Here is a 26,106-nt window from a genome sequence, read left to right on the forward strand (position 1 = left end):
CGCTCTGACCCCACCCGTTGGGCGCGGGTCCGAGCCGGGCTCGGCGCGACCCACCGCTGGGAGGATGGGGCAGCCGAGGAGGCAGGAGAACGGCAGCGGCCTGACGGCGCAATGACCGGCGAGAAGAAGAAAAAGAAGCGGCTCAACCGCAGCGTCCTGCTGGCCAAGAAGATCGTCATACGGGACGGGGCCGGCGTGAGTGGCTTTGAGGGGGTCAGGGCGGCGGGGAGGCTCGGTCCTGCTGGATGTCAAGCGTCTCCAGGCGCTGTACCGGCAGCTGCTGCTCCCACAGACCGGGTCTCGGATGGGATGGAGCGGCTCTGCCTTTCTGAGCCTCCTGTGGACGCGGCTGCTCCTCTAATCACAGAATCACAGAACGGCCAGGGTTGGAATGGACCTCAAGGATCACAAATCTCCAACCCCCTGCCACATGCAGGGCTGCCAACCTCCACATTTAACACCAGCTCAGGCTGCCCAGGGCCCCATCCAACCTGGCCTCGAACACCTCCAGGGATGGATGGGGCATCGATAGCCTCTCTGGGCAGCTGTTCCAGCACCTCACTACTCTCTCTGTAAATAATTTCCCCCTGACGTCCAACCTCAATCTCCCCTCCCTCAACTTAAAACCATTTCCCTTCGTCCTGCAGTTATCAGCCCTTTCAAAGAGTTGATTCCCCTCCCCTCTATAGACTCCTTTTAGGTACTGAAAGGCTGCACTGAGGTCACCCCTTCTTTTCTCCGGGCTGAACAAGCCCAGCTCCCTCAGCCTGTCTTCATAGGGGATGATCCTATGGGGGTTCTGTTCCCGTGGGTGTGCGTGGAAATTTGGGGGTGTTTCCTGGTGTAGGGAGCCTGCTTTGGCAGGAAGGTTGGATTCAATGATCTCAGGAGGTCCCTTCCAACCCCTACGATTGTGTGATTCTGTTTGTGGTGTCATCATTTGGCAAACTTGCCTTGGGGTCTGGGTGAAATGTTTGTTTGTTTGGAGGGTTGTGTGAGAAGCTCCAGGCATCGCTGCTCTGTACTTGGAATGGAAGTTCCAGCAGAGTGCCTGGTAAATGGCAGCTCAGAGAGAGGCACACCTGTCTCATAAGGGTGGCAGTGAGCCCTTCCTGTGCTCCTGATCATCAGGCTCCTGGTGATCTCTTTGTATTTTATATCTGCACATCCAAGAGGGGTACGCACCCTTGTGGGGTGACTCCAAAGATGAGTTTTTCTCTATTGCTTAAGGAGTGGAACAGGCTGCCCAAGGAGGCTGTGGATACCCCATCCCTGGAGGCATTCAAGGCCAGGCTGGATGTGGCTCTGGGCAGCCTGGGCTGCTGGTTGGTGACCTGCACACAGCAGGGGATTGGAACTGGATGAGCATTGTGGTCCTTTTCAACCCGGGCCATTCTGTGATTCTATAAGTGTAATTAATGCAACGAGGTGATTGATAGGTGGAAGCTGTGAACAGGTTCCATGTGGATTTCTGCATCTGCTGCGTGAAGAGATGGGCTGTTAGTTTTGTTTCAGTTGCGATAGAAATGGTTGAGAGAACACAAAGAGGGGAGATGAAAGCAAGAGGGGGCTGCTGCCTTCTGCAGAGAGATTGTTAGGTGAGTGGAACGAGGTGGGTTTGTGCCACCCTGGGCCTTCTTCCTCTGCTACAAACAGCCATCTCACTTGTGTGCAGTAAAACTGACTGCTTTGAGTTTCCCTAGGGCAGGGTTGGGTGCCTCTTGGCTCTGCTGGTGACTTGATTTCTTCTTTTAAGGAGACTTTCTGTCAAGTTGAAGTCATTCTGTTGCTAACGGGTGAAATGAGTTCTTGTGGAAGGGAGCGCGTTGTGCTACTGAATGTTTGGCCTGTGCAGTTCTCTGGTGTAATTCAGCTGATGTTTTCCCCTCGTTCCTCGTGATTTGTGTTACTTGTGAGCTCATGACTTTGTAAATGTGTCCTGTGTGACAGGAGATGACCTTCTGGGCAGGCAGCTGAACAAATGCTGCCTTAGAAGTGCTGGGAGAGATCTTAAAAGTAAGATAAGCAAACTCTTCAAAGCTTCTTTTTAAGCTGATCTAAAGGATTGGCCTTTTCCATCACGCTGAACAGAGTCAGCATTGAGGGCTAAACTCGCCTTTCCAAAAGTCTGGAGCCTTTTCTGAGCTGTTGCATCTACTGCTGTCCAAATAGGCAGTGGGGGTCCATGTCAAAGCTCTTTAAGGTGAGGGTTGGAAGGGTGATGTGTTCAGTTGTCTTTAGGGAAGGCTTAATGGTATCAAAGATGCTCTTTGGAAGGGAAGAAAAGAAAGAAACCAATGGGCTTTGTAGGATTTGTAGGTAAGGATTGGTAGACCCAGGGGGAGTCACCCTGGGTGGGGGGACAGCTTCGGTCAGAGCTGACATTTCAGCTCCCAACCAAATGTATTTATCCCAAACCAGGATGTGCATGTCTTTAATTAGGAGCTTTGTTTTGCAGCGACAGGGGATTGGAGAGCCCAGCGTGTACCACGCAGTGGTGGTGATTTTCCTGGAGTTCTTTGCCTGGGGTTTACTAACCACTCCAATGCTGACGGTGAGTGATCGTCCTCTTGTAGCTGAGGGTTTGCCTTGAGATGCTGATTGCTTTCCCATTTTCCCCGTGCTGTGTTCTCAGAACCATCTGTAGCCACCAGTTGCCTGCAGGAATGGAAGCCCTGTACAAGTTGCTAGCATGCTTTATTTTTATTTCTCCTCCTGTAGGTGTTACACCAGACTTTTCCTCAGCATACATTCTTGATGAATGGTCTGATTCATGGAGTCAAGGTAAGGGCTGCTCTTCTGCTCTCATGGCTGCATGGAATGAAATCTAATCTGTACCTCGCTTGCATTTGAGTCTGAGTTCAAAGCAAGAAGTGGCAAACCATGACATTTGCTGTTCAGCCAGTGTTTGATGTTCATATTTAATGTTGCTCACTAGCAAGCCTAATGGAAAATGAAGGATTGATAGGACATAAAATTAGGTAGTTTGTGTAGTTGACCTTACTGAGAATTAACAATGTGCTGCTTGTTAGCATCTGTTTGGAGCTGTAACAAATGTGTTTCAGCTGAAAGCATTCTGAGTCTTTATGATATCAGCCATGAAATCAAATTGAGGAGAAAAGAAATCAATGACATCTGAACTTATCAGTAAGGAAAAACTGGAATTGGTCTGGCCTTAGTGGGTTCTCATCAGAGAAAGTAAAGAGTGTGCTGCAGTGTGGTGAATGGGCTCTGTGACTAGGCCAGATCCCCAGAGCAGAATGTGAGGCAAAACCACTGCAAAAGCAATAGCCAGGTGTTCTGACTCAGAAGTGAGACAAGATGTGTTGCTAGGCCACAGTTCTGGCAAAAAAGATCTCAAGAAATAGCATCAGAGGGGTTCCCTTTGCTGTGTATTGCAGCTCCCTGCTATGCTTAAGGACTGTTCCCTGCTTATCTCTGCTTTGAAAGGCACTGAACTGTTTTATTTGTGCTTCATTGGTTTCTCATCAGGTCTGACTTGTCTCCATGTAAAAGAGAAAGCTTTCCCTAGATCTGTAGCAGATGTTGATGTGACAGAGCTGTGCCAGCTTCTTTTTAGGTAGTGGCAGGGCAGCTCCCTGCTGCACAGGGCTGCCTGGAGAGACCACAGCTGCAGGCTGAGCAGCTGCAGAGAATGGGAAGCTGTTGGATTATTTAGCAGCATTTAGCTGCTCTAGGATTTTGTTCTCCTCACTGAAAATGTGAGCAACTGAATGAACTGTTACGTTCTGGTAACGTCGCCTGCTTGTAGGAAACAGGCATGGGTTCTTTATCTTCAGATGTTGTCTCCAAAAGCTCTTGCTGTTGATAATTAGAAAGAAACCCCTCAGTCAAACTGTCATCTTTTCTGCCTTTCCCAGGGTCTGCTTTCTTTTCTAAGTGCCCCGTTGATTGGTGCTCTCTCTGATGTCTGGGGCAGGAAATCCTTCCTCCTCCTCACTGTCTTCTTCACATGTGCACCAATTCCCCTTATGAAGATCAGTCCGTGGTGAGTTTGTTCTTGTTCAAACTGAGTGGTTCTGAGAAGAAGAGCGAGTGTGAAGCTCAGCAGTGAAGGATTTGCTGGTATTGCATTCAAAGATGAGGTGGAAGTGTCCAGTAAACAAGGAGCCTGGCCGTGTGGCCTTTCCTCAGCCTAGAGACTGATTTACTTGTCCAGTTCCGCCAAAGGATTCAGTTTCAGGAAGAAAAGCTTTATTGCTTCACCTGGTAAAACATAAACCATAACAGAAGGGGAAAATAAATCATAAAACTTCATAGGCTGCAAACCTGCAGCTCAGTGCTGCTGAGTGCTTTATGATGCAGTGAAATAAGATGGACTGAAGCAGGAATATGGTAGGGGTAGTAACTCAACTTCTGCCATGTGGCTGGTCTCTAACTCTGCCTTTGGTAACATCTATTTCAGGTGGTATTTTGCTGTCATTTCCATGTCTGGAGTCTTTGCTGTCACCTTTTCTGTGATTTTTGCCTACGTTGCTGATATCACACAGGAGCATGAACGCAGCACAGCATATGGCCTGGTAAGGAGCTTAGTAACAGGGTCATCTATTGAAGGAAATACTTGGGGTCTGGCTGTTAGGACAGGTGTAAAATTAGGGTGGGTGCCTTACAGACATCAAGCTTGAGGGCAGTATCTGTGACAAGATGATATGAGCTTTGCTAATGTTGAGCACTAAGAGAGCAAGCTAATCTCTGTGTTTTCTGAGCTCCAGCTGTATTGTTGCTCAGCCTTTAAATCAGCCTGGTCTGTCAGCTTCTTTGCACAATTAAAGAGCTCAGACCATGATGCTGGTGTGCATACAAGTAGCCTGTGGTTGTGCCCTTCCTATGGAGTTACTGGAAGCACCATAACCAATACGAACTGCTAGGATAGCTTTAATTGCCTTTTGCTAGAACTCAGCCTGGATGGCACCAAGCAAACATGCCATATCCTTGTGTACAAGAATCCCTGTCCACGTGGATTGTCTCCTTCCAATATAATACCCTTCAGTTACCGTGGGAGAGAAAATAAGCTCTGGTCAGGAGAAGCTGTGTTATTCATCTCTTATGCTTCTAGGTGTCAGCCACGTTTGCTGCTAGTCTGGTCACAAGCCCAGCAATTGGTGCATACCTTTCCCAAGCCTATGGTGATACACTGGTAGTCGTGCTAGCTTCAGGTGTTGCTTTGCTGGATATTGGTTTCATCCTGCTGGCTGTGCCAGAATCTCTGCCAGAAGAGATGCGTCCTGTCTCCTGGGGAGCTCCGATCTCTTGGGAACAAGCAGATCCATTTGCTGTAAGTAATCTTGCTGCTGTTTTTCTGCACTCTGGTGATATCTGTGGGTGCTGTAGTTCTGCTGTTTTCTCTCAAAAGGAAGATGCATTCCACAGAAGATCAAGATGAATGCTGGCAAAGATACAGTTTAACTGACAGCAGACTGCATGTGTATAAAAGTAACAGCTTCTCTCTTACCTGAGTAGCTGCATATGTAAAGTCTTAAAGCAAGAGCATCTCTGGAGGCAATGTGCCGGATGTATTAAATAGCAGAGAATCATAGAATAGCTTGGGCTGGAAGGGCTGCTCTCAGGGAGTTCTTCTCCCAGCTTACATACCTGGCATTACCCTGACCCAAGTGCAAAACCTGACACTTTTCTTTGTTGAACCTCAATTATGTTCCACCTTGAGAGCTTATCAAGTTCCCTCTGGGTGGCATCACCTTTGGTCAGTCCATCCAATACCTGAACCAGAAAGCTGTTGTGGATCCAGGAGTCTCTTGGATCTGGTATTCTGTGAATCATCCCACCACAATAAGCAACAAGATCATAGCTTTCTAGGTGCACCTTGGTTTCTACCTGCTGCAATATGAATCACTTTACTGAGCAGTAGGGTTGTGTCAGGAGAAGTCCTGTGTGTCCCTGGCTTTTTAGGGACTTGCTAATGGTTGTGAGCTTTGCAGAGTTTCACCTCCTCTGCTTGCTTGGAGAATTATGTTGGCAGCCTGAGGGAATAAAAGCTGGGATTAAAAGCAGTTGGCTGTGAATGTAAGAAACTGAAAAGCAAAAATTCCTCATTCTAAGGTGTAAATTGATGTAATTTTGTGTCTTGTCTGGTGTGCTCTGTGGCAGCGTTCGCATCTTCATCTGGAATGCTGGGTATTTGCTGTTTATGAACAGAAGGCATTTACAGAGGGCTGTTCTGAGTAAACAAGTGTAGTCTTATCCAAGCATTCCCTTTTTGCATGTGAGATGGTAACTTAAACACTTGTGTTTACCTGCACCGTATGCAACAGGTTTTAACTTGTTGGGTTTTTTTCCCCTCCTCTTTTTTACAGTCTTTGAGGAAAGTGGGTCAGGATTCCACAGTGCTGCTCATCTGTATCACTGTCTTTCTCTCCTATCTTCCTGAAGCTGGCCAGTACTCCAGTTTTTTCCTGTACCTGCGACAGGTCAGTGAGCAAAGGAAGGCTCTGAATGCACAAACCCAGCCTAGAAATGTTCTCTAAGCTGCATGTCCATAGGAAACTAATGGCTTAATGAAGCTGAAACCATAAGAAATAGTGACATGTTCCAGCTTTCCTAAAAATAAAATAAAAAAAAAAAACAGATATGGGAGCCTCTTGATCACTTTGTGTTTTATTCCAGTCAGGTAGCAGAACGTGCAGTTGATTAACATTTAAGGAGCTGACAAGCAGTGTCAGTAAATGTTAGAGGCACTGATGGGGTGATGTTTGTTGTGTGGTGCACATCTCTTGCCTGAAGAATCCCTTCTTGGTGTTTTCACAGGTCATTGGTTTTTCCTCAGAGACTGTGGCAGCGTTTATTGGTGTTGTTGGAATTCTCTCTATACTGGCACAGGTGAGAACTGATTTCTGCCTGTGATCTGAGAGTCAGGTTATGGGCATATGCTAAACTTCTGATAATTTGGATTAATGACTTGTCAGAATCCCCGTGGCTACTCAGGTACCATCAGTGCCACTTACAGCTACCTGTGATCTCTTGTCTGTTTATCTGGGTGTAGCTGTTGTCAGGGAACAACAAACTGTGGAGTGGTTGCTCTGTAAAACATCAGAGATTATGCTCTAATTGCTATAAAAAGGGACATGCTGGTTTCTGTGAGAATGTGATCAGAATGGAGGAGTGCCTGTGCGTGGCAGAGCAATCTCATGGCAGCAAGAGTTCCCTCTGATTCCTGTCCTCTTATTCTTCAGTGTGTTGTCGTCTCTCTGCACTTACTTTGCTTTTCTTTTACTTCCAGACAGTAGTCTTGGGAATTCTCATGCGTTCAATAGGAAATAAAAACACCATCCTGCTGGGATTAGGCTTCCAGATCCTGCAGCTTGCCTGGTATGGCTTCGGATCACAGCCTTGGTAAGAGTTTGCCCATCTTTGGCTTCTCCCTCCGTGGCTCTGTGACAGGTCTCTGTCCCCAGCAGAGGGAGATGCTGCTCCACGTGCAGTGCTGGTTTATAGCAGCTCCTTGGGAGCCTCCCTGCTGACTGCTTCCTCTTTCTCTCCAAGGATGATGTGGGCAGCAGGGGCTGTGGCTGCCATGTCTAGCATCACCTTCCCGGCCATCAGTGCCATGGTGTCTAGGAATGCAGACCCTGACCAGCAGGGTAAGTTCAGTTGCTTACTTGTTTCATGGGCAAGTTCATCCTAGCAGCACTCAGGTCACAAATATTCTCTGTCCCCAGGTGTAGTGCAGGGGATGATCACTGGAATTCGGGGTCTGTGTAATGGCCTGGGGCCAGCTCTCTATGGCTTTGTCTTCTATCTCTTCCACGTGGAATTGAACGAAATGGCTGAGGTGGAAACTTTGGGTAAGGCCTCCAAACCCAACATGGCCAACCCAACGGACGAGGTAATCTGCTCAGTTTTATCATTCAGTTGTTGGGGTGCTGCTTCTGACATTGCCTTCAGCATTAACCATTCCTTTGTTTTTTTCCTACAGAGCAGCATTATCCCAGGGCCTCCTTTCCTGTTTGGAGCTTGCTCTGTCTTGCTGTCGCTCCTGGTGGCTTTGTTCATTCCAGAACACAACCTTACTCTGAGATCAGGCAGCCACAAAAAGCACAGTAACGGAGCCCAGACCCACACCCACAGCCCACAGGCTGGAGCTTCGGATGGCAAGGAGCCCCTGCTTGAGGACAGCAGTGTATGAGGTTGGGAGAGAAGGACCTGGCTTGTGTCTCAACTCCAGATCAAAGATGGACTTAGTTGGGGTTTGGGGAGAGAGGGTGGGAGGCAAAGAAGGAGCGAGATGAAAGACTGTACCACGAGCAGCTCACGAGAAGGGAAGTGGTTTCCCTTCAAGCCAAATATACTCAGCTGGTGCAAAAATGGCATTGTATGGTCTGGTGCTGATGGAAAGGGGAGATACAGAACTGCTGTGCATGAAGGGATCTTTCTTTAAAGCAAACCTGCCCTTGTTGTGAACACTGAACTTCATGGTGTGACCTGCCAAATACTCAACTCGTCAGTGAAAAATTGAGGAGCTAGCATTGTCTGTGTTCTAATGTGAACTAACTCGTGTGCCAGCCAGAATAAAACAAGGCATCTGTTACATTCCCCCCATCCCCTTACATAATTGGTCCTCGATGCTGATCCTGTTTGCAGCTGAGTTGGCTGACCTCAGCCTGGGGGAGGCCGAGAGGCTGCACTGTGCAGCCCATACTGTAATAACACAGCAGGTGAAAAGTGTGTGTGGATGAAGAACAGATAGCATAGTCACCATCGTGAGGATCAGGTGAATTTGTCCATTTTGGCCCAGGTGATGCTTACTTAGATAAGAAATTGATGCTGTCCTGAGCTCACAAGAGAGAGAATGGGCAGATGGAAGGCAATCATATGAATTACAGATGCTTAGGTGGTCAACGCTGGTGTTTTTCATGGTGGTTTCTGTTGCTTTTGTGTTGGCTTTTTTTGTTGTTGTTACGCTGATGTGACACTTCTGTCTGTCACTACCTCCATAGGAAGTAGGTAGAAGGATTTTGGGGGGGAGGGAGGAGGGGATTTTTTTCTGGAAGTGGAAAGGTTGGTTAGAAAAGAGCTTCTTAAGAGGCAGGAGAAAGAAGTGAACTCTGCTAAGCACTTTGTTAAAGCTTGGCTTCCTGAGAGTGAGGTCAGAGAAATAGCTGTTGAGTGAGCACTTCTATGAAGCATGTTGATTTTTCCACAGACTCTTCCCAACTTGATATGAAAACCAGATAAGGAGCGTGATTTGTTTTTCTCAGCCCAAAGGAGCCTGGTGAGGGCTGCAATTGCTTTGAATCTGCAAGTCTGTATTCCACGCAGCATTTCTGAAGGCTGTTGTTTTGCTGAAGGATGAAACTGCAGCCTCTTCTGCGGGGTTCAGCTGTGCTTAGGAGAAGAAACAGAAACTCTGAGTGCTGTGAAAGAAGCTGAGGTAGATATGGGGAAGGCTTGGTTGTTTTTTAGATACATAGAGATAGTGAAGTGGGCAGGAAACAATTGCATGAGTGAGAGAAGAAATAAAGGCACTGGGGAAGCAAAGACCAAACTGGGGGCACTTAAGGAACTTGTTGCTAAGGGGATTGTGGATACAGTGGCCAAAAGCCAGTCCCATCTCAGCATGGGGTATGCATACAGCTTCTTGGGGATCACTTCTCTGTAGGTTCAAGAGGGTAATTTAAGGGAGAAAGACCAAAAGGGATCACTGTCACTTCATGTCTTGGTTCTTTGCAGATGGGTAACTGTGTTTGGTGCTGTTCCTGTGCAGCAGTGACCAAAATGCCTTGAATGAAGAGCATCCTGTTGGTTTATCAACTTTTCTGGACCAGTTAGTTAGTGGAGGTGGGCATTTAAGTGAAGTAATTCATCTTTTGTTTACCAATAACTTTGGCTGGTACTTAGATCCTGTCGTAGTAAGAACTGTAAGAGCAGCTGATTGCCCATGCAGAGAGCAGCTGCCTCAGGCACTGAGGGTTGGCTTATGCAGCTCTAACTGTGGGACTGGAGAAGGTATCAGCAACATGTGGAGGCTCCAGTTTTCTTTCTGCCCCATGTTTCCAGACCTTTTTGGGATGGGTTGCACTGTGGATGCGCAGCACACACCTTTCCTGAAGTGAATCCCCTCACTTTAACTTCTAGGCAGCAATTCCAACTCTGTGTTGCTTACAGAAATAGCTTTTATTCGACTGGAGCTTCACCAGGTAAATCTGGTGCTTCATTTGTTTGCACTGTACGAAAATGAACTCAAGTAATTCCGTCCCTCACATGCAAATGAATTGAAATTAAACACTGAATAGTTACCTCATTCACACTCAAAAGCTTCACAGGTTAAAACAGAACAGAACGTTACAAAACCAAGACGAGCCTAATTTATATTATATAAAATATATAGATAGATATATTTTTCAAAGTCCTTTCCTATATATGATAATTTATTCCACTGAGGTCACTTCCCAACCTGCCAGGGTCTGCAATGCAGGCAGAGGTGGCACAGTGGGGATGGGTGTGAGATGCTCCCAATCCCACAGTGCTGAGGGTGCAGATGTTGCCTGGAGGGCAGCAAGCCTGCTTGCCTTCCCTGCAGGTGCTGCTTGTTGTTATGGGCACTGGAAGCAAACAGGGATTTGTTCTGGCGTTCCTGGAGTTCCCTCAGTTGGGTGGGGGGCTCTTGGCCCTGCTGTGACCCCTCTCTCCCTGGTAGGCGTAGGGATGTGATCCACCATTCTGCCTTTATGTGAGAGACACTGCCTCGAGCCCAGATTACTGGACCTGAATGAAGAATGTGCCTAATTCTGAAGGGCTGGTAATTCTGCAGCGTCGGTGGTGGAGGCTGGAAAACCTATAGAGAGCATTGAGTTAGCGTTGCCAAGTTTTGTTATTTTCTATGGAAATGCAACTTTTTTTTTTTGTAAGAAGAGCCTTTTCTGTCATCCCATTGATTTGCTGTGTGATGCCTGAGCCTGGCCGCTATCAGCATCGGCGTCGTGCACTGAGTTACACTTCGGGTTGGTGAACAGCAAAGCCCCAAGCGTACAGCAAAAGAATGAGCTCAGCTGCCTTTCCTCTGCAGCTCCAACGTGAACAGCAGCAGTTTGAGTGAGTTTATAAAGCTGCCCTTGTTGCATTAGAGAAACTGAATGCATTAAAGCCACCGCCTGCCCTTTTGCCGTTACCTTTGCAAAGGAATCACTTTGAACTTTGTTTTTCTTCTTCCATTTGCACTTGAATTGCTGCGCTCATCATTGAAGTGTGGGCACACAGCAAGCCCACGTTCGTTGGAGAACGGCTCTAAGTTTACTATGGTGTGCATTTCTGTATCTCTTTTTTTTTTTAAGTTAACATTGAAATGTATTTATTTCGGTTCCAGTTGTGTTTAGCGCTGGCTAATCTCTCCTCTGATGGATTATTTATTAAACTGCTGCATTCCTGTTGCGTTGAAGCTCTCTCTTCTGATCTGTTACAAGATGGATTTGGGGCTTTTGGAGGCTGTGTGTGTTTCTGGATGGTCTCTGGTGACTGGTTGGGGCTGGAGTCCACACGTGAGGTTCTGTACAGGGCACAAATCCGTCTGGTTGTTGGTTTTCACCAGTTTCTTCCAAACTTGTATTCTAGAATGAAAAGTACATGAAACCAATTCACATTCAACCTGATTCTGGAACCATCTATCTGGATTTTCATGGGAGCATTAGAACAGCTTCACAGCTCTCACTGCTTTGGTGCCTGAAGGTAAAACACGCTGAGCTGAGCTTCTGCTGCTCGCCTTACTCATCCAACAAGAAAGAGACCTCCAGGCTGCATGTCCAAGGTAACATTGATGGTACCAGGTATAATTTGGGGGTTGTGCAAGCTGGGATGGCTGTCTGCAGTTCAGCTCCATGCACAGCAGCCATTCCCTGTGCACCAGCATCCCCATGGGGGCTGTAGCATGCAGCTGTCAGCATCCCAACCTGCTGCCCTCATTTCCAGGCAGGCTTCATTTAGATCTTATCTTACCCATTTAAGTGGGGTTTTCAGGATCATACTAATGTGAACAATGTAATCACAAGTAGCATAAACAAATCCAAATCAGATCCTTTGATGGATGGCCAATGCTCTGTAATGAGCTGGAAATATGAGCCCTCTATTATAAACGATGTTGCATTTTGTATTTATTTCCTCTGGACTTTTGAGCTTATTATGTTAGTTTTTTCTACTGTTGTCTGAAGGGGAAAAAAAGACCCTCAGCTTGTCTCAGCATCAGTGTGCTGGAGGGAAAAGGAAATGGTATGCATCACCAGTCTAACCTTGAACTCCAGCACTGCGTTTGTAGGTTTTGTTGTTTGGTAGCACGTTTTGGTTTTTTCCATCTCTGAAAGAGTTTAAAGACAATTCAGACTCTCAGTCTGATGCTTAACAGTAAACTTCAGAAGGATTTGGGCTTTGCCAGCTGCCCCAAGTGTGGTCTTTCATAGAATGGCTTGGGTTGGAAGGGACCTCGAGGTTGAAGTTCCAAACCCCTGCTGCAGGCAGGGCTGCCGACCACTGGATCAAGTACTGGAATAGAAGCATCACCTGCGTGCTCTTGCAATATTTAAGGATAAAATCCATTGAAGAGAAAGACTGAACAAACTGTGGGGTGATGGGATGCTTGGGGATGAAAGTCTGGCCACAGGTAGCCAAGGGGAGATGGATGATGGATTTAGGGCAGCTTTGAGGTTTGAGCTGCGAGGGTGGGAGCAAGGAGGAGACCCTGAGCTCACTGCTGGGAAGAGCTTGGCCCATCCAGAGCCTTATCCCATGGAGGAGACCTGGGCATTTCCGCACCAGGGCTGGGTCAGGGCCCCACAGACAGACTGCAGTGGCTGCTGGAAACTCCGGGAAGCGGCTCCGTTAACACAGGATGGACGGAACAAAACCCTGCAGCCATTAATCAGCCTGATTTCAGCTGAATGTGCACATTCGGGTGGCAGTTGTTTACAGAGCTCTTCCCCTGCCCTGTCTGACAGTTAATTACCTGGGATTCCAAACGGAGCTGCTTTCTCAGGAATGTTCCCGTATGGGAAGCAGCTCCTGATGGGAGGAGGTGTGGGGAATCACGCATCCCTTCCCTCAACCCTTTGGCTACTTCCTCAGGCCAAGTACAGTGATGGGGTACGATGAGCCAGAATGAACCCAGCTATCTCCTGAGAGCTGGGTGTGGGGATAAGGTGGTGATGCCAGACATGGAGAGTGACTGTGCGGCCGTGCCTTGGGGCAGCATGATGTGGGGCAGACAGCCCTACCAAGGGGATACCTGCTTTTATCCCTGAAAATGCTCTCTGCAGCTGTTGGTTCCAGCGCAGAAAGAGACAGTTTGCCTTGGAGAGAGGGCAGAGGGCTGCATAGTGTGCATTTGGTGGGGGAGTGATGGGGAGATGCCATGGGAAGTATCTGTGGGCGAGCTGGTAGGAGATAAAGAGGTAGAAGAGGCAGCCTGCCTTCCTATTGCTCTCAATCTCTTGACAGAAGGATTCAAACCCCTGCCATTGAGGGATATTCTGCTTTCTGGAAGATGTGGTATCCAAGCAGCCTTGCTCACCCAGGCCAGGTGGAGTGGAGAGGGAGCTGGGATGGGACCAAGTCCTGATCTGAGTGGGGCTGTCAGGGGGTGAGAGGCAATGGGAGCCCTGCAGCCCTGTGGGGAGCCTTGGGGTCGGGGGATCCCATAGGCACAGAGCCGTGTAACTGGGCAAGCACTGAACACAAAGTCAAATGAGAAACCCTTTCTGGAAATACCCCCACTGAGGGGAAGGTGGTGGGGCCCCAGGATGTTTCTCACAGGGGCGGATCTTACAGGGTATTAAAAAGGGCTGAGAACGGGGCTGGCAACCAGAAGAGGAAAGCCCCAGTCAGCAGCACTCACTCCAAGCAAGAGGGAAGGAAGGAAAACCACACTTTGCTGCTGCTCTGCCCTGCGGCCAGCTCCGTGGGTGATGGAATTGGCTCCTCTCCTCTTCATCAGCTTGCTGTGGGGCTGTAGTGGTGAGTGCCTGATCCCTCACCCAGGCTGCACGCTGAGATCCCCGTGCTTTTGCTCTGTGTGCTGCTTTTGGTGCTCCTTCTCCTTGCTCCTCAGCTCTGTGCCCATTATGGTGGAGCCCATGGCTGGCGTGTGAATGATGCCATACATCCCTGCTCCAGTGCACTACCCTGCTGCCAGGTGAGCAGCAGCACTGGTGAACAGTGAAAACTGCAGGGAAAAAGATGTCTGTGGGGTCATTTCCAATAAAATAGCTGGAAAGTCTTGGTGGTAAGGCGTACAATCAGGAGGTGATGCCTGCTATTTGGCAGACCCTGGCTGGATTTTGCCAGGGAAACATTGGCTTGAATGAATCGTCACTATTAATCTGTGCCCCTCGTGGTGGTGGTGAGAAAAGAGCTGGGTGGTGCCTGAGTGTGACTAAACCAAAATCCTGTTTGCTTTGTTTCTTGGTGTTTGTCCCCTCCTCTGACCCCCACAGTCCCTTCTCCTTCACACAGGGCGGCCGACCAACAAACTGGTGGTGGTGCCGAAGGAGCCAGTGGTGCAGTACGGGGACGCAGTGCAGCTGAACTGCTCGCTGGCCTGCCCAGGTGGCACAGTGCAGTGGAAAGGGCTGGACACCAACCTGGGCAGCATCGACACCCTCCTCACCCACAGCATCCTGAAGATCAGCAGCGTCAAAGTGTCCACAGAGGGCATCAAGATCTGCCAGGGCACCTGCGGTGAGAACAGCTACCAGAACACTGCCGTCCTGAAGGTCTACTGTAAGCATCCCCACCACTTCTCTTGGGGGCTTCCCCTGCAAAGTCCTGTCATTCCCTGGAGATTCACAGCTTCCCGTGGCTGTTTCTCTTGCAGCTCTCCCAGAGGTGCTGCAGATCAGTGTGGACCAAGCACTGATACCGGGGCAGCCATCCACCCTGCACTGCTCAGCTTTGCACGTGTATCCCATCATAGAGCTGCAGCTCGCCTGGTACCGGGAGGACAAATTGCTGATGGATGAATTTGAAGAAACAGAGACCGATGAGGGACTGTTTGATGTTGTGACCACAGTGCAGGTGTCAGGGGAGGACGTGACAGAAGGGGTTGTGTTCAGGTGCGAGCTGACGTTGACAATTGGGTCAAAGACCTTCACCCGTGCAGCATCCATTCCTGTGAGCAGCAGGGGTGAGTACCAAGGATGGAGCTGGGAAGCTGGGGTCTAACAATGCTGCCACTGCTGGAGCCCTCCTCCGCTGTCTGGCATTGCTTGGAGCAGGAAGGATAACAGCTTTCCCTTGTGCTGTGCTGTGAATCTCCTGTCCCTGCTGCTATGCTGATTGGTGCTGATCCCTGCTCTGGGGCTGCTGTGCTTGTGTAGGATGGGCAGAGGTGGCTATCGCTCCCTGGGGACAATGTGCCACATCTGCCTCTGAGGCCGCTTATGATCCTCTGTTTTCACAGCTGTTACGGAGCAGCCAACAGCCATGGCCACATCCACAGTGAGCCCCCACACCACAATGACCACAACAGTGATCCACAGCATCACTGAGCCTGCAGCCACAACAGTGCCATCCCCAGAGCCACACGAGCCCAGCAAAGCCCTGAATGCTGTGTCACAGAGACCTGAGACCCCCACAGAGTGGGCTGCTGCATCCAAACCCACCCTACCCGAGCATCATCAGGGCCCTGCAGTGGGCACAGCATCGCTGTATCTGGACGGCACCTCAGCCCCCAGCACGGGCACTGTGAGCCCTGCAGCCACACAGGGAGCAGCTGGGGGTGGCAGCAGCCCAAGCTCCCACGTAACAACACCTACCTGCAGCCTGCAGATCTGGTCGCTGCCTCCCAACGGGATACGAGGCAGAGCTCTGCGCATTGAGTGCCAGGCACAGTGTACCCAAAATGCCTCCGTCCGTTGGCTGCACACCCCTGTGGCTCTGTCCCAGTACCGGGAGGAGGCAGCAGGCAATGGTTCCACGCTATGGTTGGACCGGGCTGAGCCCCATCACCAAGGCCACTATCAGTGCATCCTGCTGGGCCGCCATGCACAAGCAGTCAGCATGCAGCTGGTGGTCTCTGATGGTGAGTGGGGGGTCTGCAGCCCTCATCTGTCCCCCCTGCATGCATCCCTTGCGGTCTGCTGCAGCCATGCTGGGTGTTACACTCACTGCAGCTCTCTGGTGCTTTAGGGGAGCTGATAAACAAGAGAGTGACTTTATACAGGGGGAGGTAGTGATGGGACAAGGGGGAATGGCTTTAACTCAGAAGAGAGGAATTTTAGGTGAGATATGCTTTACCAAGAGGTGGTGAGAACCTAGAGGTGCCCAAGGCCATGGATGGGACCCTGGGCAACATGAGCTGGTGGGGGGCACCCCAGTCTATGGCAGAGGGGCTGTGGGGCTGTGAGGGCTCTTCCAATCCTACCATTGATATGCTTAAAGCTGGGGAGCTGCAGACGGGGGAGGGGGGCCTGCAAGCCCATGTCCTTCTCGTGTCTTTGCAGATACATCCAGCTCCATCCCTCCCATAGCCATGGGCACAGCGTTCTCACTCCTGGGACTGATAGTGACTGGTATCATATCTCGTCGCCTATGGAAACGATTTAAATCACATTACAATCTGTCCTAAGAGTGGAAGCTTCCTACAGCTGCTCCATTCCTCCCTATCAGCTCCTGCCATCCCTCTTTCATGCTGGACGCTGAGCACCTATGAGCCAGGCGGCCCAGCTTCAGCATAGGACCACCAGAGCCAGCAGGGTGCGATCTGCTCCCTGCCAGACCCGAAAAGGAGCAGCTCCAGCCCAGGGGCTGCAAGCATGGAGCTGGCTGAGCTGCTGCTGCACTCCTTTACGTCGGTGGGCACTGAGAGTTCCATGTGCGTGGCGTGTGTGAGCAGGGCTGGGAAAGGGGAGTCTGACCCATGGCTGAGGCTGCTTCTGCCTGTCCAGTGAATGAGGCTGTGAGGGATGAGCGGGGCTGGGATGGATGGGGGTGTGCTGGCCTGGGCCTGCAGCTCACAGTGAACGGCAGACACTCGGTGCAGCAGGAGCAGGAGGTGGGGATGGATGTGTGGTGCTGGGTGGGTGTGCGTAACAGCAGCATGACTTTCAATAAAAGTGCTTTATTTGTGTTTGTGCTCTGATTCGGTCCCCACGTGGCTCTGGTCCCCTAGCAGTGTTGCAGGGCGCGTTGCCCGTTAAGGAGCCCCGCATTTGCTGCACCTCACAGAGCCGCGGCTCCTTGCCCATACTCAAGATGGCGGCCTGCGGCCTCGCTCAATGGCGGCTCTCGGCACCATGGCAACCACTGTCCACCCGCTGATTGGATGAGCCAGGCAATAATGGGGCAGACCCAACGGCCTCCTCGCCCATGGATTGGCTGCCAGTATTCAAGATGGCGGCACAGGTAGTTCCCGCTTCAGCGGAATGGCGGCGCACCAAGATGGCTGGGTCCCGCCTTCGCCGCCTGCAGCTAAGATGGCGACGTACGAGAAGCGGCGGGCGGCGGCGGCCACCCCGACCGCGGCGGCGAGCAGCGGGCTGGGGGACGAGGAGGAATTTCTGCTGCAAGCTGACGTCACCGCCATGGTGCGGGAGGCGCTGCTGAAGGTGCTGGAGGCGCGGCCCGAAGAGCCCGTCTCCTTTTTGGCCGACTACTTCGAGCGGTTGGTGCTGGGCAGCTCCGGCGCAGCGGCAGAGGCGGCCGCAGAACTCTCGGGGCCGATGCAGCGCCTGTCCCGGGCGCTGTGGTACGTGCGCTTGGCTCACCACTCCCACAGGTGCGGACCAGAGGCGACCGGGAGCGGGCGGCGGACTACGGCTCCCGGCGTGCCCCGCGGTAGCGGCACCTTACTCGTCTCGTGCCGGGCGCGCGGGGCACGCTGGGAGTTGTAGTCCCGGGAGAGGGGGGCCGTAAGGCGGCTGCGGTGTTGAGGTTGTGTTTTTTCCCGTGTTGCGGCAGGACGGCGTTCAACAACAACATCAGCACGGCCTATGAGGTGCTGGGGGCCGGCGGGCGGCGGCGGAGGCTGGGCGTGGATGGGCGGCTGTACAGCGAGCTGCTGCGGCGCATCTGTCAGCACGGGGACGCACCCCAGGAGGTGGCTGCTGCGTTGCTGCAGAGGGTGCAGTGCCGGGACCACGAGGCTGTGCCCTTCGATGTCTTCCGTTACGGCGTCCTCACCTGCTTTGTGCTGTTGGAGTTTGTGACCAAGGCACGGATGCTGTATGATGTCCTCGATAACGGTGCTGGTGTGGCAGACAAAAGCGTCTGCCAGGCTGTCCTGTGTACGTTGGAGGAGGCACTGGGAGCCAGCGGCCTCTCCGTGCCTGTCCGTTATCTGGAGGCAGGCTCCAGGTTGGGGCCAGACTGCTTGGCCTTGGCCATGGACCGGGCACTGCAGGAGAGGAAGCTGAGCACCACTATGAGCAGAGAAGAATTCCTGAAGAAAGCTACGGCCTTATTTGTTGCAAAAGTGAAACCTGTTGAGTAACGTTCAGGTGGGAACAACACTTGCTGGATTCCCTACATGATTCAAACAGCACTTTGTGTTGAGGAGAAGGCTCTACTCCCTGAAACTGGCTGGGCAGCGAGGCTTGGGTGTGCAACTCAGGTGAGCCCTGAGTCTGCTTGATGAGAGACTGCTGATTTCCATGCTCCATTTCTTGCTCTGAGCAGTACCAGTGCCCACTCACCTCTAGAGCTTGGTGTTCCCATGTCCTGGTGTGCCTCTCCTGAATGTAGCTCCTCTGTTTCCAGCTGGCTTCAGTAAGCCTTTTTTTTAGGCATTAAGTGGGAACTGTAAACTGTAGGGCAGTCTTAGTAATTAAAAACAACGCAGAGTTAATTAACTACGGGTCTGGATCTCCTGTGGTGCCATCCTAGCCCTGATGATGCTGTGTTTGTGCAGCCTCAGTGGGGAGCTTTGCCTTTACATTTGGGTTGATTTCATCCCTGTGTCTGAAGTATGAAATGATGCTTATCTACCTTGCAGCCTATTGTGACGACTCAGAGGCAAACACAGGGTTGATGTGAAGCATGAAATAAAGCATTACTTGACAGACAAAATGTTTTAAATGCAGAGAAGATAAGTGGCTGGGAGGAGCTGCTTGCTGGAGCTGGAAAGCTGTTGGCAAGCAGCTGCTCTCTTTCCTTGTTCTGTGTTTACCAAACCGCCTCCAGCTCCGCAATCCAGATGCTGGAGATGAAGGTTCATACTTGAATAGTAATTTTCCCAAGGAAAACTGCGGAGTGCTGCTGATGTGGGACTTATAGCACCAAAAGACAAAAACAAACTTCATTCCTTTAGAGGCCGCTTTGCTTTTGAGGTGTGTTGAGCTGTACGAGTATTTATTTGAATTTATCTCATTTAATTATGCTGCGCAATGATTGATTTACAGTCAAACATTAAAGCTTTTTCTTATTTTTAGTTGCCAGTTTCTTTACTGCTTAGCGTCAACGGCAGCAGCATCCAGAACTGAGGGTTTGTTCAAGGCGCACGTGGCGCGTTAACCCACCGCTGCCCTCACGTGGTACCTCAGCGCGGAGGCTGCCGGGAAATGGCCCCCAGCCCCGCGCTCCCATAGGCGGACAGCGTTATGGGGGCGGAGCCCTCTCTATGCCCCGCCCCTTCTCCCGACAGAGAGTTTTGATAGGTTGACGTTGCAAAGGGGTGGGGCCTGATTAGGCCACGCCTCCGCTGAACGAACTACAGCTCCCGCGATGCATTGCGCGGCTGCGCTCGGACCGGCGCGCGGAGCTGCCGCTGTGTCCTCCCTTCCTTCGCCCCCCTCGCGCTTTCCTGCGGCCGCTGTTGAGGCTACGCAAACCCCCGGCTTCAATTGCGGCCTACCCGTCTCGTCGGGATGGCGCGGTCTGTCGTGCCCAGCTCACAGAAGGCGCTGCTACTGGAGCTCAAAGGGCTGCAGGAGGAGCCCGTGGAAGGGTTTCGGGTCAATTTGGTGGACGAGGGGGACCTATACAACTGGGAGGTGGCCATCTTTGGCCCCCCCAACACCTACTACGAGGGCGGGTATTTCAAGGTGAGCGGCTGGGAGGCACAGGGCAGCCGGCAGCGTCGGGTGAACCGTCATCATGTGGGGAAGAAGCTGTGGTGGCACGGAATGCTCGGTGTCTGGCTTTGAGCTGAGGAGGTGGGGGTTAGGAGAGGGTAAAGGAAGTGTGTTCTGTTGGAGGGGTGCAGGTATGGGAGAGTCGAGTGGAGAGACCTGAGGGGAGAGGGGAGGGCTCACGTGTGGGTTGTGGTTTGAGGGAGCAGTTTTGGGTGGCTCAGGGCAGGTGCCAGGAAGCGTGAGGGGTGCTGAGGACAAGGGAAGTTGCCAAGCTTGTCGCTGGGGCCTTTGGACACTGTGGCTTATGGTGTTAGGCTGCTTTGGGGGCCTGGCAGGAGGAGCTGCCAGCAGGGGAGAAGGGAGTGAAAGTGCTGGTGTTTGCTGCCAAACTGCACGGGAATTGTGGGAAGGGGCTTTTGGCACTCCTGGAGGCTGCTCCCCTCTTCCCACCTTGACCTCTGCCTGTGGGTGTGGGAGAACTTGGGATTGTGTGTTCCCTCTATCAGGGGATCCCAGGCATCACCAATGAGCCAAGAGGGAAGGGACAAAGGACTCCATGCTGTGTGGGGTGCGTGGCTCAGGCAGCTTTGGTGTAGGGCAAATGTGTTTCTTTTGGGGTTTTGAGTGCCTGGCATGACTGCGTGCAGTTCCTGTAAAAGGAATGTGTGTACATGTTCTTCCCGGTTGTTGTGCAATCCGTGTAGCTGTTTTCTTCCTGTCTCCTCTGCTTAGGCTGATTTGTGTCTTGCTCTGCTGGCAGGGTGGGGGTGTGCCCAGGTGAGTCAGCATGGGGGTCATCGAGTCTGATGCTCCAGAGTGAGATATCCTCTCTTCACTGACACATTTCCCTGTAGCCTTTACCTGAGGCTCTGAACTCTCACATTTCAGCAGCTCGTGCTCCTGTTTGGTGCTGGAGTGATCCTAGGCTCGGTTCTGTTAAGTGGTGATAGAGGAGACCTATGTGAGAGAGAGGGCAGTGACAGCATCTGCATGTTCACACATAGCAAAGCACAGCTTCATCCAGAGCCCCCCGGGGAGTGCTTTGCTTGTGGATGGTTTTGTTCTTGTCCTCGGACAACAAAGGGGATTATTCTGCCAAGTTCAGCTGTTTGGCCCCGGTGCAACCAGGCCCTGGTGTTGTTTGTGCTGCCGTGGGCCACGTGGAGCTCTGTGAGCACACAAAATGTTGTTTACCCCAGCTTCCATTCTCGCTGCTTCTTTCCACCCTTCTGTATTGCATAGAGCAGAGCAGGCAAATGAAAGGCTGGAGGAAATGGGCTTAACGAGGCTCCTATGACCTGCACTGAGGTCAGCTTGTGGCAGAGGACCCAAGCTCCTCTGTGAAGTGCCATGGAGAGTGGCAGCAGATGGACACAGGGCCAGATGTGGGGCAGGATAGCTGGGATGCGACCAGATGTCCCTCTGTGCTGATCCTTTAGTGGCTGTTAGCTGGCAGTGGAGTTTGGTAATGCTGTGTATTAATAAGGCTGTAATTCCAGCAACAGCCAAAGTGTCTTTTGCAACGACTGCTCTGAGCAGGGCCTGCACTGGGTTCGTAGGTCTTTTTCTCGAGAAGGTGAGAGCAATGATCCCCAATTACCACTGAGTTTTTGCTGAATTTCGTGTTGTTTTTGTTGTCATTGTTTCCAATTGTTGACTTTTCTTGTAACAGTGACTAAACCTCATGCAGGAAGTTTGCTTTCAGAGCCTGGAAATGCCCAAAATGTGGCTGTTAGCCCATTCCAGGGAGGATGAAGATGCCACCGTGCTCCTCTGCACAGTGTAGATTTGCTCAAAGGCCAGCAGCGAGTCTGTTCTCTTGGCCTGCTTTGATCAATTCATTCATCCAGGCCACTGCCTGCAAGAGAGCCTGTTTAGTGTTCTGTTGTCTCTGCTGGCAATGGATGTGGGTCGCTGCGTGATCTTCATCCACACTTATTTTTAGTGCCTTATCTATGCAGTATGGCTGGTTTAGACTTGGTCTCTTTTTTCAGTGTTGACGAGCTATTCTTAGAGGTTCAGTGTGTTACTCAGAGCGCCAAACACCCGATGCCTCTTCCCTGTTAAGCTCTGAAGGGTAAACACTCTTCTTCCTCATTGCTCAGTTGTAGCTGTGCCCTTCTGTCAGGAACAGGGGAACAGCCTGGGGTTCGTAGTGCTGGTTTTCTTTGGACCCCCCTGCAAACGTCCAGCCCTTGCATCACTGCTATTGATCACCTGGAAGCAGTGTTGTTGCCCACCGTGGGTGAGCCAGGTGGGGCAGACCTGCATGTCAAGGCACCGGTTGCAAAAGTAGGGAGGATGGGGAATGCTAGCAGAGGGTGGAATTTGTTTCTCAAGGGGTTAGGTGAGAAAAACATCCGGGGAGTTGCCTGTTTGTTTGCCAAGGAGCTTGGTTGCTATTTCTGCTTGGAACATGTGACCAGTGCTTGGCAGCTTCTCTGTCCCCTCCAGTCTGCAAACTCGTTCCAGGCCTTGTTTTGCCTTTGAGATGAGCCTGCCCACCTTGATGGCTGCCTCCCCTCAGCGCCGTTTGCTTCCTGCTGTAGCCAAGCGTGAGCATTCCACTCTTAGCAGAATCAGTGTGATCGTCGTGCCAGCAGCCTCTGGACTCTGCTGCAGTTTGCTGACCTCTCACGCCTCTGCTTCTCTTCCTTGATGTGACGTAAAGAAAGGAGGCTTGCTGACTGCAAACGTGGGCCTTTGGGGTTAGGCCAGGCCTGAGAAGGGTGGCTGGGCCCTAATCACCCACTAGTGGCACAGGGAAAGTAATTCACCTCCTAGTGGCCACCAGCCAGCACAGAGACTGTATCTGCAGTGCAGGGGCGTTGACAGAGGCTTTTTTACCTTGGTGGTAGTAGCAGTTATGTGGCTTCTTTCTTTTCCTTTTCAGAAACTGATAGTGATGCCTTTTTATCATTCCCTTGCAGGCCCGTCTCCGATTTCCCATCGACTACCCCTATTCTCCCCCTGCCTTCAGGTTCCTGACCAAAATGTGGCACCCCAACATTTATGAGGTAGGTAGCCTGGGACAGTGTGAGAGCTTCTTGTACAGACAGACAAAGATGTGTCTACCAAGCCCTTGTCGTGAGCACAGCACTGGAAACTCTGCACCTCTAGAATTTGGTGTCTGGTATTGGAAATGCATCTGACTGAGGCTTTTAGGACAGCCTGTCCCCTATCCTGGAACTGGTTCCAGGTGAGTCAGGCTTGAGGACTCCATGCTTATGCAGCAGGGACGTGGTGCTTGAGCCAAGGGTTGAGGCAGAGCCCACAGCAGTACAGCTGCTGTCTGAAGCCATCGAGGAGCACCAGGAGAGCTGCGCCACGTTTTCAGTGTCAGCTGGTGGCTTGGCAGCCCCATCTGTATCATACCAGCAGTCTCAGGGTGCTAATCCAATGCCTGAGAGTGCAGACAGTGTGTGGTAGGGACAGCCCCTTTCAGTATCCCATCCAAAGTAACAAGAGCACAGGCTGGGGCTTCCTCACATGGCTTAAGCCAAAGGGAAGAGCAGCCAGGGTGCTGGGACAGAGGACGAGCTGCTTTTGGGGCAGCAGCCCCTACAGATGCTATTTTTCTGTGTACTTTCAGACCGGTGATGTCTGCATCTCCATCCTGCACCCACCAGTGGATGATCCACAGAGTGGGGAGCTGCCATCCGAGAGGTGGAACCCCACACAGAATGTGCGGTACGGGCAGGGCTGGGGAGAGTGAGCAAGGGGGGACCCGTGGGAGGCTGCTGGCATCCGTTGGGTTGCAGGCAGCTGCTGACCTGCCTTGGTTCTTATTTGCCCTTGTCTTTTGGCTGCCAGGACCATTCTTCTGAGCGTGATCTCACTGCTGAATGAACCCAACACGTTTTCTCCAGCCAATGTGGATGCCTCCGTGATGTACCGCAAGTGGAAGGAGAGCAAAGGGAAGGATCGGGAGTACACAGACATCATCAGGTGTGTGGGGAGCTGGGCTGAGACCCAGCTGTCTCTGTCCTGTCGTGTTGAGAGGGCTTACTGAGCTGTGGTTGTGTGTAGTACGTGGGGCAGTGAGATCCTGAGGGCACAGCCTGTTCAGTCTTACCTGCCGGTTGGTTGGGTAGAAGGAATCTGGCTCTGAGTGTGGCTCTTGAGGAGCAGTTTGGCTGTGTTAAGTGCTCAGCTTCGTTGCCGATGTGAGCCCTGGCTCTTTTCAGCTCTGGGTGTGGGTATGCAGCACTGCATTGCTGCCAGGTCTGTGGTTTGGGACTGGCCAGCCTTGGCATGGCAAGAGGGGCCCTCAGAGCATGGGACACTTCCAGTCCTGTGTGGTGAGCGTGAGCTGGTGCACAAGAGAGAAAGAGTGCCTGCAACCCAAGCTGTGCTGTGCAAAGCCCCCATCCTCACCCCCACCTGCTTCTTCCCCTCTAGAAAACAAGTCCTGGGAACAAAGGTGGATGCTGAGCGGGATGGCGTGAAGGTCCCCACCACACTGGCAGAGTACTGCGTGAAGACCAAGACTCCGGCCCCAGATGAGGGCTCAGACCTCTTTTATGATGACTATTATGAGGATGATGAGATGGAAGAGGAAGCAGACAGCTGCTACGGTGATGAAGATGATTCTGGCAATGAGGAATCTTGATGGCCCTCTGGCACTGCAAAAAGTGCTGTAAACTACTGAATTTTACCTCAATTAGGACGAACTGGTTTGAATTTAGGATCTGTCAGCCCTGAAATTAACTCTACCTCACAGGGAGACTGTTCTGCTGTTGTAAAGGAAACCCCACCGCTGTCTTTGTAGGGGAAAAAAAAAGATGTGAAAAACAGAAACAAACCCTATTTTATAAACTCACTGAGTGGGGGTGGGTGGGAATGGGAAAGTCGTGTTGGGGGCATTTGCAAATGTACAGAAACCAGGGAGCTTTTGCCTCTGGCTGGGTTGGTTGAGGAGTTATGGGGAAGCTGGAGTTGGCTGCCCCTTGTTTGGACATGATCAGCTCTTTTTTGTGGAGGCTGTGAAGGTGGTGAGTGGTTGCTTGGGTAGGAAGCATGTAAGATTTGGTATGGCTTTCTACAGCCATTAAGCTGTCCGAATGGGAAGGGCTGCAGGGTGGGTACAGCTGCCCCTTCCCTGGGGCAAGGCTGTCCTGCCTGGCTCAGGATTATCCCCTGTGGGACCCTTTTGCCCTTCCCACAGTGCTAAGGCACAGGCCTGGGCTGTTTGTAGCTTTTAACTAGTTAAGGGGATGTCATAGTTTGGAGTCTTTCTGCTTCTGTTTGTTTCGTTTTGTTTTTTTTTTTTTCCTCTTTTTTTGGAAACTATTTAATAAAGTACTTTAAGGGAACAGCTGTGTGGGTGCCTGAGGCCAACTTTGGGTGAGTTCAGGGCTGTGTCAAAGGCTGCATTATAGGGCTGGGGGGGTTCCTGCAGTAACCCTCATCTCTCCTTTCCTGTGCAGAGCAGGTAGGCTTTAACTGAAAGTTTGCTGGGCTCAGGCAACTCTATGTGCCCCAGACCTGCCCAGGCAGCACCCATCTGCCTAAACTTGGAGCTTTGCCCTTTTGCTGCCTGGTCTTTTGCTGGCTTCTCTGATGTGGGTGCAGCTGGGCAGCACCCCAAGCCTGCAGGCCAGGAATAACTGGGCTGCGTGCCTTGCTGGGGCTGTGTTGGCTTCTGCCCTGCTCTGACCGGTGCCTGGCTGGGCTGGGCTGGGCTGGGCTGAGGGTGTAGAGGAAAGGCATTGCTGCTCATTTCTTGGGGCTGGGACCTCCGTGCCCCCCGCCTTAAATCAGTAGTGAGCAAAACTTCCCCCTTGTCTGACACTGTGCAAACCGGATAAGGATTTGTGCCTGCACATGGTCAATGCACGTGCATTGCTGCCTTAGGAAATCAGGTTTAAAAGGTGGATAGGATTATTATCACTTTAGTGGGGCTGGCACAAGGCAGCACCAGCCTGAGCTGCACTTTCCAGATCGACCAAACCCCTTCCTTACCCTAGGGGTTGCTCTGTGCGTTGCAGGTGTGTATCCTACATAGAGGCAGCCGCTTGGAGCTGTGTCTGAGGAAATCCACAGTGCAGGAGAGGAAAGCAAACAAATGGGAGGGGGCAGC

At 51.5% G+C, this 26,106-nt stretch overlaps 4 protein-coding genes across 4 annotated transcripts; all 4 read left to right on the plus strand.

The window, feature by feature from the left end:
• Positions 1-111: 111 nt before the first annotated feature.
• On the plus strand, positions 112-8,161 carry LOC306955407 (hippocampus abundant transcript 1 protein-like; the record flags this gene model as incomplete). The annotated part of the gene is made up of 12 exons (XM_079546691.1): positions 112-195; positions 2,459-2,554; positions 2,722-2,784; positions 3,882-4,009; positions 4,427-4,541; positions 5,078-5,296; positions 6,333-6,446; positions 6,784-6,855; positions 7,256-7,368; positions 7,519-7,616; positions 7,695-7,861; positions 7,952-8,161. 12 exons carry the CDS (start codon positions 112-114, stop codon positions 8,159-8,161), a joined length of 1,479 nt encoding a protein of 492 aa, XP_079402817.1.
• Positions 8,162-13,922: 5,761 nt separating this feature from the next.
• MADCAM1 (mucosal vascular addressin cell adhesion molecule 1) lies at positions 13,923-16,582 on the plus strand (the record flags this gene model as incomplete). The annotated part of the gene is made up of 5 exons (XM_079546821.1): positions 13,923-13,971; positions 14,470-14,736; positions 14,831-15,139; positions 15,416-16,036; positions 16,458-16,582. 5 exons carry the CDS (start codon positions 13,923-13,925, stop codon positions 16,580-16,582), a joined length of 1,371 nt encoding a protein of 456 aa, XP_079402947.1.
• Positions 16,583-17,318: 736 nt separating this feature from the next.
• Positions 17,319-18,445, plus strand: TPGS1 (tubulin polyglutamylase complex subunit 1; the record flags this gene model as incomplete). The annotated part of the gene is made up of 2 exons (XM_079546867.1): positions 17,319-17,731; positions 17,914-18,445. Exons 1-2 carry the CDS (start codon positions 17,379-17,381, stop codon positions 18,443-18,445), a joined length of 885 nt encoding a protein of 294 aa, XP_079402993.1. The 5' UTR covers positions 17,319-17,378.
• A 1,372-nt stretch (positions 18,446-19,817) lies between these two features.
• On the plus strand, positions 19,818-24,636 carry CDC34 (cell division cycle 34, ubiquitin conjugating enzyme; the record flags this gene model as incomplete). The annotated part of the gene is made up of 5 exons (XM_079546826.1): positions 19,818-19,994; positions 22,955-23,041; positions 23,617-23,714; positions 23,838-23,972; positions 24,426-24,636. The coding sequence occupies 5 exons, from the start codon at positions 19,818-19,820 to the stop codon at positions 24,634-24,636; spliced, it is 708 nt and encodes a 235-aa protein (XP_079402952.1).
• Between the last annotated feature and the right edge of the window lie 1,470 nt (positions 24,637-26,106).

Source organism: Tetrao urogallus (assembly GCF_951394365.1).
Source record: "Tetrao urogallus genome assembly, chromosome: 25".
NCBI classification, from domain to species: domain Eukaryota; kingdom Metazoa; phylum Chordata; class Aves; order Galliformes; family Phasianidae; genus Tetrao; species Tetrao urogallus.